A 16,898-nucleotide genomic window follows, 5' to 3' on the forward strand; every position below is an offset into this window, starting at 1 on the left:
GTGAAGAGCAATTTTAAGAGGGCAGGGAGAGAGACTTCTTGAGTCACCAGATGTCCACTCCTGCACTATTTGTGCAAAAGCTTGTATGAAGGCTATGGGTCTTGAATAAATAACTTATTTGATTGTCCTTTATGTGTTCCTCCTTTAAAGAAACGCACAGCTTCTGTGCAATTTAAAGTACTGTGCCTTTCAAATGCACAGAAATCAATATAGTGGTACCTCTGGTTACAAACTTAGTTCATTCCAGAGGTCTGTTCTTAACCTGAAACCATCCTTAACCTGAGGTACCACTTTAGCTAATGCTGCCACTGTTCCGCTGGCATGCAATTTCTGTTCTCATCCTGGGGCAAAGTTCTTAACCCAAGGTACTACTTCCGGGTTAGCAGAGTCTGTGACCCGGTGTTTGTAACCCGAGGTGTTTGTAACCTGAGGTGCTTCTAACCTGAGGTACCATTGTAATAGCAAGTGGAGTCCAAAATGAGAGGAGTATATATGTCAGGGATGCGGAATCAGTGGCCATTGTGGCCATCCAGATGTTGCTAGCCCACAACTTCCATCAACCACAGCTACTGGAGCTGTTTGAGCTGTAAGCCCAAAAACATCTGGAGGCACCCTCAGTTCTCCATTGTTGGTACATATGATAAAGGTTTTGAATGAAGCCATTCTGCATAGTTGATCCCACTCCATATATGGACAAAATATAGATAAATATATATATTTGCCTCCAAGTCCTCAGATGCAAAATTCAGGTCTAATTCCCTTTGCAACCCCAAGCAAGGAACTCTATTCTCTCTCACAGCCAGAAACTGAACTATGTCATTCCAAATAGCCCAAGGAATTGCAACCTCTTCTTACGGAGTGGGAGGAGGGAAGTAACTTATGACATAGCCTCATCTTCACCCTTACACATGCCCGCAGAAATTATTTCTGAGCTAACTCAAAGCCAACTAGTGGAGGAATTTTAATTTAGGCCACAAAGCCACAAATTACCCAGTAACTCATATCAGGTCTGTCTGAATACCTTCCACCCACTAGTATGAATACCAACATCCCCTGTCACTTTGAGTCTTATTCGCTTCCATTTTCCTCAGCTATGACTCTTCCTCCTCTACCACCAATAATTTCACTGGAGAAGTATCTTCTTTTACACACACACAGACACAGACACACACCGCTGTGACAGTATGAAGTATGAGTGTTCTACTGTGACAAGCCATAGGGTAGAACAGATGCATAAAGTGCTTTACTCTGAATTACCCGACTCTGGTATGTTGAAATTCTGAGCCATAATGTTGGAATAATCTGGTTTCTCTTTACTGGATATAAAATATTCTAGCTTCTGGAACCTCAGAAGATTGTGCTTCCCAGGAGAGATATAGATAATGAAGGTCAAATAAATCTCTCTCTTGTTCATGTATTTCTAATTTTCATAAACTAACCTTCTAGCAGTGAGCAAGATATTAATGTCCCTTTGCTCAGGAGAAAGCAGAATCCATTAGCCATTCTGGATGAAGAACTACTCTTAAGGCCCTGAAGAAGCCCTGCAGGGTGGACCACAGCATTTATTTTTATTTAATGCTACATAAATGGCTCCTATCGCTCGGGTATTAAAACACCTTAGCCATAAATTGATGTTAACAGATAACGTGAAAGCTGGAGGAAAAGGAAAAGGAGACACTTTGCCTTTAAAAAGCAAAGAACCCAAAAGGTCATTCACTGCCACTGTAACGCCTTTTCAAGAGCCTCCTGGGTCCAGCATGCAGATTCAGGGCATGTGCACACAGAGATCCATCTCTCCTTGGAGGCTCTGCTGCCCTGACTCAGAGTGTTTGATTCCTGCGAACCACGTGGCTTCACTTGCTCTGATCCCTGCTCAACCTTAATTTTAAAAAGCCTTTTAAAACTTTCCCAGTTTTGCTTTTCTCTTTCAGCTGAGACTTTAGAATGACTTTTCCAAGGATTTTTAGTACAGGTGCCCAAACTGGGAGTGGAAGGGGCTGTCCTTGTCTTCCTATTTTCCTCAACTCTGCTGCCTCATTTCTAAATTCATCTTTACAAGCAGGCTTTAAAACCAACCCAGAGGAAACAAAGCTAAACAGCAATTTGAACAATCTAGTCACTATTTCATCAGGCACCCAAACAAGAGTCTGCAAAGCACAAATTTATTTGTAGGAAGTGTGGTTTACAAGCACATGGACTATGACCAATACAGTGCAGGATCACTCCTGCGAAGCACCAACCAACCTAAGCACTCCCCACTAAAATTGGAAAATAGAATTCAATAACATTCATTTACCTGCAGTTCAGTAGCACAGCCATTTATGTGTATGTACGACCCTTAAGACTTTAGCATGGGCTTAACAAAGCCAAGAGTGGCACTGCCTCTGTTGCTCACAGAATGAGCCAGGACACCAGCCATTTATGCAAGTAATAAAAAGCAGGGGAAGGGGACATGTTTCCATACAGAGGTCTGGAACCATGCCTCTATTTATAATATTTTGCTTCCCTTTGAAGAACAGTCCTAATTACATTTAGCTTTGTAAACTTCCCAAGTATTAAATTCAAATTGCAACAACTTCTTCCTGGAACACAGCCCTTTTAAATCTCATTGCTCATTTTCCTTAAAGACATGCTGCAAACTGCACTTGAGAATGATATTAGACTCTCTCTCAAAACAGCCAATATCAAACAAGAAAAATGGTTTTGTGTTCACCTAAGTCTGGAAAGCCAATCTCCATTTGCTTAATATAGTCATGATATTTCACCAAGGTAATTATACTCTTAGCTATCAGTAACAATTAAACTCTTAGACTTGAGTTGTTTAATAAAGGTCTCAAAATAAAACTGCACATTCCAAACATGAGGTTTCTAAATGTCAAGCAGGCAAGTAATGTCTCGTGATGAATATAATGATGAAACACACCATCAATCAGCATAAGTTATCCTGCCACAATATAAAATGACAGCAATATTACATTTGGAGTGCTGAGCAATTCTCATCACAGCTTTAATAGAAAAGGTACTGGCAAGAATGGAGATTGCAAAAAAGGCCATTAAGAATGAGCCTTGCAGCTGTTACATTTGGGTTGGGGAGTACAACATATTATGCAGAAAGGCTTAATTGTATGCAATGTCCATAATTCTCTTAGATGGAAAGACACAAGTGACACAAGATAGTGGTGCGCATAGCCATGTTCGACACAAGCTCTGCACAAGGCACGGAAACCAGCAGAAAATGCTTCCACCTTGAGCTGTTCTGCCAATACAAGGCAAGGTGGTCAAAAATCTACAAGGCTGCTACCTAATCTAACCTCTGGGGAATTCCTTATCAGTCCATGGAAATGGTGCAGGTTCTAGGAGTGTCAGTTTGAGAAACACATTTCAGCTTTAAATGTAAAACTCTAATTCACTGAACTTATTCAAGGCTGCTCCCATGACAAAGTTCTCCCCACCCCCACATTTCGAAACAAGAATCTGCTATGCAATCTACCTGGGAAGAAAAACACAACTCTAATATCCAGTATATCTTTGTATTTTATCTTCTTCTCAGTGTTTAAGAAACCATGTTTAAGGAGCAGTTTCAATACTGCAACACCATTTTCTGATAATGTTTTCAGCTCTAGGCTCTGGAAGGGTTATTCATACAATTAGCATTGGCAGTTGAGAAGATGCCTTCCAGATACTCAGCATAAATAAACTGCTACAGTTGGTTGACCAGTGTATTTGTTGTCCTGATTTTCAAGAAAGTGGAAAATATATTATGTCATGCTTATTGCTGGGCCAGATTACAAACAATGTTTTTGGTTCAGCACAGCTAAAAGGAATTTACTTTCTTGTCTGGTTATAAAAACTTATCATTGAAATAGAATACTTACAAGCAACAGACTAACATCTCAGTTTTTGAAAGAGTGTCTACCAGAAATGGGTATCAGCTTTACAACAAACACTGGCCACGTTATTGGCTAAGGAGGAGGACTTTGGAAACTTCCTCTTCTGCTTAACAGAGACTTGTGCCAGCTGAAGTTGGCTTGTTTAAAAGAACCATAATATTAACAATAGTTCTAGGTCCAGACAATACAGAAAGTTGTGGATAATGAAAATCAGAAGCAAAAAGGAGTGTGGGTGCTTAAAGCTCATTGCAGCTCAATTCAGTTCATGCATTTCTCACTAAACTATACAGTGGTGCCTCGCAAGACGAAAAGAATCCATTCCGTGAGTCTCTTCGTCTAGCGGTTTTTTCGTCTTGCGAAGCAACCCCATTAGCGGATTAGCGCTATTAGCGGCTATTAGCGGCTATTAAAGGTTTAAGGGATTAGCGGATTAGCTGCTAAAAGGCTATTAGCAGCTTAGTGCCTTAGAAAAAGGGGGTGGGGAGCGGAAAAACCCCCCAGGAATCGCAAGACATTTTCGTCTTGCGAAGCAAGCCCATAGCAAATTTGTCCTGCGAAGCACCTCCAAAACGGAAAACCCTTTCGTCTAGCGGGTTTTCTGTCTTGCGAGGCATTCGTCTTGCGGGGCACCACTGTAGTTTAGCATGGCATACAAATACAGCCAGTAACTACAATATCAGGCAAAATGTCATGTTTATCAAAAACACAAGTCCAGAAGTGTTAACCAGTTTGCACTGTTAATTGCTCCAGAATTCTTATTATTACCTGACCTAAATTCAGCAACAACTAAAAGCTTATTTGTTTGCCAAAATGCTGGTTGTATAAGAGCAAGATGACTGCCACTAATACAGACAGGTCTGGTGTCAGCACATGGTATCCTGGGGCAGCAGCCAGGGGTTCAATATGCCATCCACATCAGGTAACTAAGTCTGTGAGTCTCTCTTTAATTTCCCAAAATAGCCAGGATTGACACAATGTTTGGTGCTTCAGAGCATTGTGGGAAATTAAAACAGAAGCTCCTATCCACCCTTGGAGAGCAGCTGTCACCATTACTGCCAAGTAAGCTTCAGGAGTCCATCAATATAAAATAGTGCCCACAGGATAGCACCCTGCCTGGGTTCTCAAACCAGGAGTTAACCTTGCTCTGGAGCATGATTCATAGTGAGCTAGAACTATTTAAATGGCAAATGGTAGAAAAGTGGCCAGCAGAAACCCTCAATGCTCTCCATTTGTTGTTGTTAGGTTATAAAACAAGCTCAGTAAACTTGGACAGAAAGAAAAAAGTGTGTAAGCACTACTTCTTGAAGTTAAATGGATTTCCTGTTTTTTAATGTAAAAAAAGTATTCCTTTAGAACATGAACCACAGAGAGAAAAATATTCCTCCTTAACTGTAACTGACTGTGTCTAGGTGGGACTTTGGATAATAGACTAATTCTCTATTTGTTAGTTCCTTCTCTATCAGCACTGGCACGTTGAAACAGCCAGGGATCAAATACCTCAAGGTGCTCAACCTAGTCTTAATTAAAACAATTTCCTCCCTACAGGCTGCCTCCTGATTTGCAGTGCACATATAAATGACTGATAACCTTAATGTTCATTAAATGTGCTACTGTGACAGCCAAGATTTGCATGTGAAAACCTTCCCCCTGCCACAAGCAGAATCACTCAAACTTGACTGAAGATTTCACACTAGTGTTGTAAAACCCTGCAACAAGAATAACCTCCCTGCCCCCAGAAATGACTGAGCCATTACAGCATTTGTTTTCCAGATGAAGAATGGGCTGTCCTAGGAACACAGAACATAAGATGCTATCCTATACCAAATCAGACCATGGGTCCTTCTAACTCAGTATCACTCATGCTGGCAGGCAGAAATTGTCTAGGGTTTAAGGCAGGAATCTTTCCCAACCCAACCAGGAGACATCAGGGATTGTACTTGGAACCTTTTCTATGCAAAGCAAGTGTTCCAACACTCTTCCTCTTTGGCAATCACTCGTAGCTGAGTAAAATTGTCTGAACATGGACTTTAACAGTGAGTCCGTAAGTGACTGTGGAGGCCAATTCTGAATGCACACATCCTTCCACAGTGGGGACATAGGTTTCTGGGCAGGAGTTGATCACAGTGAGGGTTTGCCAAACATGGCTTCCTCTTATCACATTTCTTCCTTTCGTCTTGAGTTTGAGTGTCTTCAAAGTCCACAACACCTTTGGTAAAGGCTGTTTTTCAATTGGAGCACTCACAGGACAGTGTTTCCCAACTATCAGTATTTATACCAATTTTTTTAGATTTGCTTTTTTGTCTTTAAACTTCTTTTGTTGATCACCAGCATTATGCTTTCCATTTTTAAGTTTGGAATAGAGTAGTTGCTTTGGAAGATGATAATCAGGCATCCGCACAACATGACCAGTCCAATGAAGCTGATGTTGAAGAATCATTGCTTCGACACTGGTGATTTTTGCTTCTTCCAGTACACTGGTATTAGTTTGTCTGTCTTCCCAAGTGATGTGTAAAAATTTTCGGAGACACCGTTGATGGAATCTTTCAAGGAGTTGGAGATAGCATTTATAAGTAGCCCATGTTTCACAAGCATACAGTGAGGTTGGTAGTGCAATAGCTTTGTAAACAAGCATTTTGGTTTCCCTGCAAATGTCCCGGTCCTCAAACACTCTGCACTTCAGTTGGGATAAAGCTGCACTCGCAGAACTCAGGCGATGCTGGATTTCGGCATCAGTGTCGGCCCTTGTGGAAAGATAACTGCCCAGGTAGGAGAAGTGTTCGACACTGTCAGGAAACTGCCATCGGAGCGGGAGGCGGAGAGGAGGCTCCAGGACGATGGTGGAGAGGGTCCCAGTAGGGGGAGAGGTAGCCCATCCGCTGGGGAAGGAAATCAGCGTAACACCAGGGGAGAAGGGGGGCAGATGGGGGAATCGGAGAGGTGGCTCCAGGACTCTTCGCAGGAGACCAGCGGAGAGGGCACGAGTACTCCGTTGCCCACACCCACTTTGCACAGAAAACTTTCGCGCAGGCAAAGGGGGAGGAGACTGGGCGTCAAACAGCTTCTATGCTGGAAGAGGTTTAAGAAACGCCCACTGACGGATTCTGCCAGCGACTGAGGCAGCCACGGAACTTGAGGCTGTCCAGACAGAAAGGGTTCAACCAGGCAACCTAGCCAGGAGTAACGGCAACTTACGCACAAGCAACCCCTAGAACCATTACAGACACTTTCCAAAGTTACACCATTGAGTTTGATTTGTGGTGCTGCAGATGGGTTGTTTTGTGCTTGTTGGTGTAGCACTCTGGTCTTCTGGACGTTGAACGATAGGCCAAGCTTTCTGTAAGCTTCTGCGAATATATTCAGAATGGTTTGGAGGTCATCCTCTGAGTGTGCACACACTACATTGTCATCAGCATACTGAAGCTCTATGATAGAAGTTGTGGTAACCTCACTCTTTGCTTTCAGCCTACTCACCACTAAGCTATGGTCTTTCCCCATATTAAATGTCATAGTCTTAGCAATGGCCACAACTATAAAGCTAATTTAAAACAATCCACAATGAAGAGTCTTTGAAATATGGGAAAGAAATCAAGTGAGAGTATCTTTGCAGCTACATTTTCTTCCACCCTCCAACGCCTAAGGATCAAATCTCCTGGCAGTGGCACCAAGGTTATGGATCTCCTTTCCTTGGGAAGCCCGGTTGGCTCCCTAGCTATTTGCCTTCAGGCATGCAACGTAGGCATTCCTGTTTCATCAGTTGTTCAGCTTATCTTACTTATTCTTCTGTTGCTGGTTCCAATTTCTTTTAGCTCTATTAGTTGCATTTTAATATGGTGATATTGCTGTATATTGTGTTTTTAAATTGCTTTAAGTCTCCTTGTTGTTAAAAGTGGAGGTAAAAGTTAAAATTAATTAAATTTCATTCTATTCATGAAGAAAAGTGATTGGCAGTAGGTTCAGACAGATAAAATGAAATGCTTCTGCACACAATGCATAATTATCAAATGGAATACTCTGCCACAGGGAGAAGTGAGAAGATAATTAGGCATGCTTTGGCTGACCACTTTGGGGAACTGGTTGCTTGACTACTTGGTGTATTCTAACATGCATCTAGACACCTTTTGTACAGTGTATCTAAAGCAATGCTGGTTCCAAAGGTAGTATATAGCTTCTCTGACTAGTAGCCATTAATAGCCTTATCCTCAACGAAAGCTTGATGGCTTAGAAATGCATCACTATCCATGAATAAGACAGTTTCTTCCAAATATGCATTTCTGTGTTTACAAGATTCACTATATTATTCTGAAAGAGCCAAGGACAGGCACAGGCAAACTCAGCCCTCCAGATGTTTTGGGACTACAACTCCCATCATGCCTGACCACTGGTCCTGTTAGCTAGGGATGATGGGAGTTGTAGTCCCAAAACATCTGGAGGGCCGAGTTTGCCTGTGCCTGGCCAAGGACAATCAAGTTTCTTATTTTTCCCTCCCCTTTTCCATTTTCAGTGATACTCACAGCAACACAGTCTACCAGAGAAGCTACTAATTAGATCATTAAATATCAGTCTGGGTTATAAAGCTTTCAGTGTAAAGTTATTATTTTTAACAGGTCATATATTTGCTCAATTTAATATCAAACTATATGATCATTTTATTTTAATTAAAATGAAAACCTTTGTCCTAGGATTATAGCAAGCTGTGCCAAGAAAACAGTGTTTATGTACTTATCCCATATTTCATTATATGTATCAGTTGAAAAGGTGGAATAAAATGACCACTGATGGAGTGGATACTTTAATGTGGGCTGCAGAGAATTCAAGATATGTTTAGTAGTTCACAACACTGATATTACAGTCTGTCTACATCTATGTCACAGGTGGATGGTTTGCAACTCTATGATAAAAACTGTTAACTTCTGTGTGGTGAGCCAGTACACAAACAACTCTCCAGAGAGTCTTCATGCAATCAGATTTAAATCAACCCCCCATGTCAGCTTGTCATTTGAATCCTCCTATATTGCAAAGAAGATAAAACCAATATCTGAGCAAGATGCCAGGTGCGTGCTTTTAGAAAGACAGAGATGAAAAAATCACAGATATAGATTACAAAGACTGCTGGTATCTTGAGGTCACTGGCATATCAACATCTGTAGTCTCTGCATTGTTTGACTACTTTTCTCCCCTGTGTGCCATTTAGCATCTTCTGGAATCACAGCTACTAAAGTGTGTTTTCCTTTAACTAATTGGAAAATAAATGCCCATTTCATTTATACAGTATAATGCTAGAACCTCATATTTGGCTCTACACACAAATTCTAAGAAACAAACAAAAAATGTCAGTTGTTAAAATCAGTGCAGTTTTAAAAGGTTCTGTCAGGCGGTGTGTTGGTTGCTCACGAGTAACCAGGCAGGACTCCGACCTGTCTTTAGCAGGTTTTTATTTGTGCAAACTATTTACAGTGCAGAATTAGAAAGTTCATGTCCGTCTCAGTCACTTGCAGATTCCGGGAGTGGCCCCTTCCGGTCCCCCCCTCCACTAGCATAAGAACTTAGACACCCAAAATCTCCGCCTCCGCTCCTTATGTTTCACCCCGCTGCGTAAACTAGGCGATGGAAACAGCGTGACTATTTCCTGGCCAGCCAGGCTAGATGAGGCGCTTGGGCTCTCAGTTTCATCTTTGAGCCCTCCCCTCGCCCGGCTTTCCCCTTCCCCCTCTGCTCCACTGGAGGTGTGGCTTTCCCCACCGTTGGAGGAGGAGCTGCTACTCAGAAGTGTGGGAGGCTCTCTGTATTCCCATGCCTCCCTCCCCCTTTCCGATGGCAGTCCCCTGACAGGTTCAGTCTGTCATAATGATTTAAAATGACATCCAATCACATCTAAACATAAAGAAAAACCTGCTCCTTGATATCAGGAATCATCATGTAAAATTTGGTGTTCAAATATCACCAATGAGTGAAGAATGGCAGCGTCTACAGATACAACACCTATTTGTGCCTTTAATAGCCCATCTACTTTGAGTGTCTTGACACCTCCTTCAACAACTGAAGGAAATTATCAGATCCTTACAGAAAACTAAATCTATAACTGCTGAGTATAAATGTTTAATATAATTTAGTAAGGTAGAATTTCAGGAACTTAGAGAGGTGTAGAATAGGGAATTAGAAGATATTATACAGCCTAAACAATGGAAAATTGCTTTAGAATCCACATAAAATATTTCCCTAGATTGAAATTTGACATTGATTCAGCAAAAATTAATAATTCGTGTATACTGGACTCCATAATGATTGAATAGGAATGGACTGTTTAATACAGAAAGATGTTGGAGGTGAGAATGTTTCTTTGAGGCTTATGATAATGGAGTGTTGAGTGATACATTCATTTTGATTTGTATTAGCAAAATTCTTGATATTCTCAGATGTTCATGTACTTTTAAAGAATATTCCTGTGGCTTGGGGTTTAATGGCTGGACAACAAAAGTGGATTTTGCAATCACTTATGGTGACTTAGAAATTTATACTTCAAGCCTGAAAGGATAAATACCCACCGTCTATTAGGCAATGGTCTGAGAACCTTACCAGGCTACATTAGGATATACAGGCATCCCCCCACTTATTACATCTCGGGGGCCCACGAGCCTAAGTAAAATTGCATAAAGTGGGGAACACCCTCTAAAAGGCCTATAAATGCCTATTTTTGCCTGCTCTGCAGAACTCTCTCCCATGCTCTCTCCAATCCAGACTCAAATATCTAGAGTTGGAACTCTGGGGTTGGCTGGAGTCTGGAGGACGTGCAGGAAAGTGGCAGCTGCTGCTGCTGCTGCACTACTCCACATGTCAGCTGTTAGTTGGGGAGGCTGAGCAGCCTAAACAAGGCCCCGCTGTATCTCAAGTCTCTTTGAGGCGGCTTCTACCCTCACAGACATCCTCTTCGGGCTCTGGGGAGGGTCGCCTTGTGAGCCACAATAACTCTTCAGCTCTCTCCCGCCATTTCCTAATACGATTCTAATTATTAATTTATTTTGCAGCATCATACAGCGGTTGCATGCTAGTAGAATGTGTGTAAGCGGTGAAGATGCCTGTATTTCATATAAAATAAGAAAAATCCTTCCAGTAGCACCTTAGAGACCAACTAAGTTTGTTATTTGTATGAGCTTTCGTCTGCATGCACACATCTTCAGATACACTGAAACAGAAGTCACCAGACCCTTATATATAGTGAGAGGGTGGGGAGGGGTATTACTCAGAAGGGTGGCGGAAATGGGTGATTGGGTGATAGGTGTGGTAAACCTATCTTTATCACCAAACTCCGAATATAATTGCACATTGTATTGATTAACCTTTTTTAATATATATTAGGGGCCATGTGGTGATTTTAGCCTATAAATTTTATTGTTTAATGTCTTAACCTGTATATTAAGGTACTTTTATAGCTCTGTTTAGAGTAGGTAATGTCTTGATAATATAAATGTTTTAAGTTTTTTGGATTAATCCAGCATATTTTCTTTTAATTGTTGAATGACCCTGTGTACATTGCGGCAGCCTTTGGCTATGTGCAGTAAAACTGACTGACTGACTGACTGACTACTTATGGATACAGGTGCATAGGATGGCATTGCTAACCTTACAACACACCTATCTTTATAGAAGTCAATGTATTTAAATACACTTTGATTTTATAGCTTTATTGTTATTTTATACTTCTGTGATCTGCCTTGGAATAATGATTTATCATTAAACGTAGGAGAGTTTCTCACATTTTCATAAGCGCACAGCTAAATAAAACTAAATAAAAGAAAGGAGTAGCAACCTCATCCTTTTCTCGACTTCCCAACAAGTAAATGGAGAGCAAAAACAAGATCCATACAGGTGACATACCTTTATAAGCAGCTGCACTCGTTTTTGCAAGCACCTGGCCATAGATTCATGCTGCTCACGTTTTTTCTTCTCCTCCAGTAGCTGGCTCTGGGTCTTCAGCAACTCTTCTTGCAGTTGCTTCCGTGCCTTCTCTAATAGTCTAGCACTAGGAAAGACAAAATTACCAACATTGAACTTCTATCAACCTGACACTTGGTGGTTTACTACAACTGGCAGGGGATAAAAGCACTTTAAAATGGGACTGACCACTTACAACTCCCTTCTAAACTTCATTCTCTAACCACTCTCACTTGCCACCAGCAACCAGGCAAACAGTTGTTCATAAGCATATTGTTGCATTGCACATTCACATAATGTTATTATTAAACCTTTGCATCCTACTTTTATTTGGGTGTGTACAAAAGGGCTTTGGAGAGCCATTAATAGAATATATTGTTATGTGGCTCCAATATTTTCTCTTCTAACATAGCCAAGCCCACAAGATACTCCAAATAGTTGTGTGAGGAGTACCTTCTATACCTGAGATCTCAGAACCATAGCATTTATGAATGAAAATTAAAAAATCACACTTTCTATCAGTGCCCAAGCATGCTGGGGAAAATAATGTGTTACCTGAAAATTTTCTCATGATATTGTTTAAAATTCTGATATTTAAAACTTCTAATATTTAATTTATGTTTTAATTTTTATGTTGTATATTTTGATTTTTAGATGGTGAAAAGCAGAATATTTTTAAATAAATAAATATAAATAACCATATTTTTCTTTACAACAAGATATTTCTGTCTAAACTATATATGTATGTATGTATCTCTGACAAACCGAAACACAACTCTGGTATGACTGAATAATTTTTCTCTTTCCAGGCCTGTTTTTTTGTTATCATAGGAAACTAAGCATGTACTGACCAGGAATGTCAATCAAATCCTCCTCCATCCACCATCTGATTCATATTTACATCTTAAATCTTTCAATGAATCAAAGATGTATATGAAAGTTCCAGTTCAATTTGAAGCTATTCATATACCAATTTAATAGAGTGTAAAATAGATTATTTCCATTGTCATATCCAGGTGGGAAAGTTAATCACAAAGACTATAAATCTACTGCAGAAAATGGCTAATTTAATAACCGGAACATCACTATGCCCCTGCCCCCTTCTCTGTTTTAATTAATTAGTTACACAGAAAATGAAACCTTTGCCATAGAGTAGCATGTACATCTTCTTTTAAGAAACTATTATGAATACCAGAATTTCAAAAAAGAAAAGAAAAGAAAAAAGACTCTCAAAAGGGGGAAGAGATGGCTTTTCTCCCCCTTCCAACTGCTAAGATATCAAAACACAGATGAAAAGACCCAATTTTATGCATGGTCATTCTTGGATAAACTAGCTGTTAGATGATACAACTGAGAAAAAATGCATAGAGCTGAAAACAAAATTGGACTTCCAATTAATTTTCATTCTAGTTGGCAGAATGAGAGGACATAGAATTGGCAGGCCATGATCCACACTGGAGCCACAGCAGTTGAGCCAGTGCCATTTTATTTTACTTATGCTGTTTCAATTATGTGGGAGTTAAAATAATTGGCATAAATTGTTAAAGGAACAACACCCGTCTTAACCTTAACTGGTTTAAGAGCAAAGGTGGCTAACCCGTGTTCTGCAGTAAAGACCCAGCCAATGAAAAGATGGAAAGTGGCCATTCAGCCCACAAAGCTTTATCTTATGGCCTGCTCATGAAACAAAAGTCACTGCTCTTTAGAGAAGAATCTCTGAAGAGCAGACAGAGTGCATTATCTCCCGATCAGGAAGATCAGAACAGTCAAAGTGATCTTTTATCTATCATTTCAGCATTAACCACCACAATGCTAAGATCAGAGATAAGCCCTTAGGGAGATAAAAGATCCCTCTGGCTGCTCTTTAGAGGTCCTCTTTAAAAAGTAGCCAGAGAGATCTCTTACCTCCTATCTTAGCACTAAACACCCCAATGCAAAGACCAAAGATAAAAGTCTGCTATCTGCTATTAAAAAATAAGCAGCAGGATTTCCCCCCAGTGCTACAGAAGAGGTGAATGGAAACTCTGCCTTTCACTCTGCGCAAAAAGATATGTACAAAGTAAAAGACAGCATGTTGATCCACCCCATCCCAGCACAGAAATATAGTAAAGGTAAAGGTAAAGGTACCCCTGCCCGTACGGGCCAGTCGTGTCCGACTCTGGGGTTGCGCGCCCATCTCGCTTAAGAGACCGGGGGCCAGCGCTGTCCGAAGACACTTCCAGGTCACGTGGCCAGCGTGACAAGCTGCATCTGGCGAGCCAGCGCAACACACGGAACGCCATTTACCTTCCCACTAGTAAGCGGTCCCTATTAATCTACTTGCACCCGGGGGTGCTTTCGAACTGCTAGGTTGGCAGGCGCTGGGACCAAGCAACGGGAGCACACCCCGCCACAGGGATTCGAACCGCCAACCTGACGATCGGCAAGTCCTAGGCGCTGAGGTTTTACCCACAGCGCCACCCGCACAGAAATATAATGTAAAACACATTGCAGTACTCCAAGCGGGAGATAACTAGAGCATGCACCACTCTGGCAAGACAGTCTGTGGGCAGGTAGGGTCTCAGTCTGCATACCAGATGGAGCTGGTAGACAGCTGCCCTGGACACAGAATTAACCTGCACCTCCATGGACAGCTGTGAGTCCAAAATGACTCCCAGGCTGCGCACCTGGTCCTTCAGGGGCACAGCTACCCCATTCAGGACCAGGGAGTCCTCGACACCAGCCCGCCCCCTGTCCCCCAAGAACAGTACTTCTGTCTTGTCAGGATTCAACCTCAATCCGTTAGCCACCATCCATCCTCCAACCGCCTCCAGACATTCACACAGGACCTTCACTGCCTTAACTGGTTCTGATTTAAAATGATAAAATATTTATCATTAAGTCCTTTCCGCCTGTTCCCATTGACTGTCATCCAATTATACTCCACATTATGACAACTGGGTGGTCTGCTGCCTAGCTCAATACTCTTCACTCCTCTTCCACCCAGAACTATGGGTCTTTCTACTGCCTAAATCTCAGAAAGGAAGAACCAGGCGCAGCAGAAGTTCCCAGGTTAGCTGCTAAGCAAAAGCAGGTAGATTAATTATTTTCATCATATTGACAGCCAGCAAGCTTACAGTGGTTATGGCAACTCAATCCAGTATGTCACTGCCCAGAAGAGCCATAACCCTCCACACCCTTGCTGGATAAACGCCTGGCTCTTTTAAGTCCAATGCATCACATGATCCAAACCTTTCCTTTCTTTCTTTTTCAAAACTCATAAAAAATTAAACCTCGCATCTGAAGAATGCATTGAACTATGAGAGCACTGGCATTTCCAGAAATCTTTGCAAGTTCAAAGTACATATTCCTGGCCTTAAAGAGGAAAAGCCACTTCTGTTTATCAGTCTATTAATGCTCCACACTGCCCCAAGTCTATTGAATGAAGGTTCTTTGTGCTCCAAGCTGAGTATCTCTTTTAATGCTCTGCTCTTCCCTTTCTCCAGGCCACTTTAATATAATCTTAATGATAAAACTCCACTTTCAAGAAGTCCTCAGTCTTTCCAAGGACAATGAGTGACATAGTGAATAGAGAGGCTATTACGTGCGTTTAATAGTTTCCCTCACACCTCAAAAAAATTACAGAAGTCACTGCAGGCTATTAAATACATAACAATCTACTATAATTTTCTTTTAAGCAACCCACCACCCCACAGATATAGCAATGGGTGTCACTGAAAGTAATGACTAAAAACAAAAACAAATCCCTGTTCTGCTTAACTACTTGTTATAACAGCAATTGAGGTAACTGTCTTATTGTACGGATGATAATGGAAAAAGTGCAAAAGGGCACAGTGAGAGTTGCACAGCAACAACAAAAAATCTGGTGTGGGGGTATTAATGCCAGGGTTAGCAGATCAGAAGGGACTTGCATAAATGACAGTCTTAAAATAGTAGAACACACACCAAGAAGGTTGCACAAAATTGGAATTGTTTTAAATATATTTTTACTGTTTTTTCACTTGTTTGCTGCCCTGGGCTCTTCTGGGAGGAAGGGCAGAATATACAGTACTTTTCCGTCTATAAGATGCCCCCATGTATAAGGCGCCCCCTATTTTGGGCCCTATTTTGGGGCTCAGGGGGGAGCATGCCGAACGGAATATCACTCACCCAACTGGCAAACACTAACAATCGCAAGCGACGCAAGCCAAATTGCAGAAGCGGCAGCCAATCCAAAGCAGCCTTTGACACATCCACAAATAACCCACCCGGTTGACAAAGCAGCAGCCAATACAAAGCAGCCCTTGCAGAAGACACCATTCAGCCACCCAATCGCTAGATCCTGCTCGCGGATGCAACCAATCGCCTGTCCCCCCTCTGCACTACCCATGTATAAGATGACACACCCACCCACCCCACTTTTTACTTTACTTTTGGAGTAAAAAACCCTTGTCTAATACAAGGGAAAGTATGGTAAGTTGGGACTGTCAAGCACTTGGACAAAAATTTTGAATAATTAAGCATTTGGAGTGGTGATCTGTGATTAATGTAGGAAGCTGGTTTATAAATGGTGAGATTATTTGTCCATCTAGGCCAATATTCTCTACTCTGACTGGCAACAGCTTTCCAGGTTCTCAGGCAGAAGTGCTTTTTGTTTATCCATCACCAGCTACATATAAAGATGCCAATGATTGAACCAGAGACTTTCTACACACAAAGCATTGCTCAGTTGTTGAGCTATGGTCCCTCTTCCAATATCAGCTGTAAAATATGGCTCACATTCTCCTGCTTTCAATTGAGGGAAGGGACCCGAAAGCTCATCAGCTTACTATGGCAGACTTATAAGCCTGAAGGCATATGCTAATAAGTGAAAATCAACTTATAAAAGTGAAAGTTGAACAGTGCCTCCCTCAGGTTCAAGTCTGAGCTGCCTGCCTGCAGCTGGCTATTGCAACCATCCAATTCCAAATCTAAATGCTTCAGAGTGTCATTACATTTTTTCCCTTGAAAAACAGAAATCAAAACAACTGAAACAAAACTGAGAATGAAATGGATGGGGGGGGGCAAAGATTGAAATAATTACTAATCAAAGGAGAGGCC

General features: G+C 41.4%; 1 protein-coding gene across 1 annotated transcript in view; it reads right to left on the reverse strand.

Moving 5' to 3' along the window:
- Positions 1-16,898, reverse strand: part of MAD1L1 (mitotic arrest deficient 1 like 1) — a 436,479-nt gene that overhangs the window by 305,943 nt on the left and 113,638 nt on the right. The window contains exon 11 of the mRNA XM_083413484.1: positions 11,763-11,907. Within this exon, the coding sequence (XP_083269610.1) occupies positions 11,763-11,907 (145 nt within the window). The remainder of the gene's footprint in view (positions 1-11,762; positions 11,908-16,898) is intronic.

Source organism: Podarcis tiliguerta (assembly GCF_965153285.1).
Source record: "Podarcis tiliguerta genome assembly, chromosome: 14".
NCBI lineage: Eukaryota > Metazoa > Chordata > Lepidosauria > Squamata > Lacertidae > Podarcis > Podarcis tiliguerta.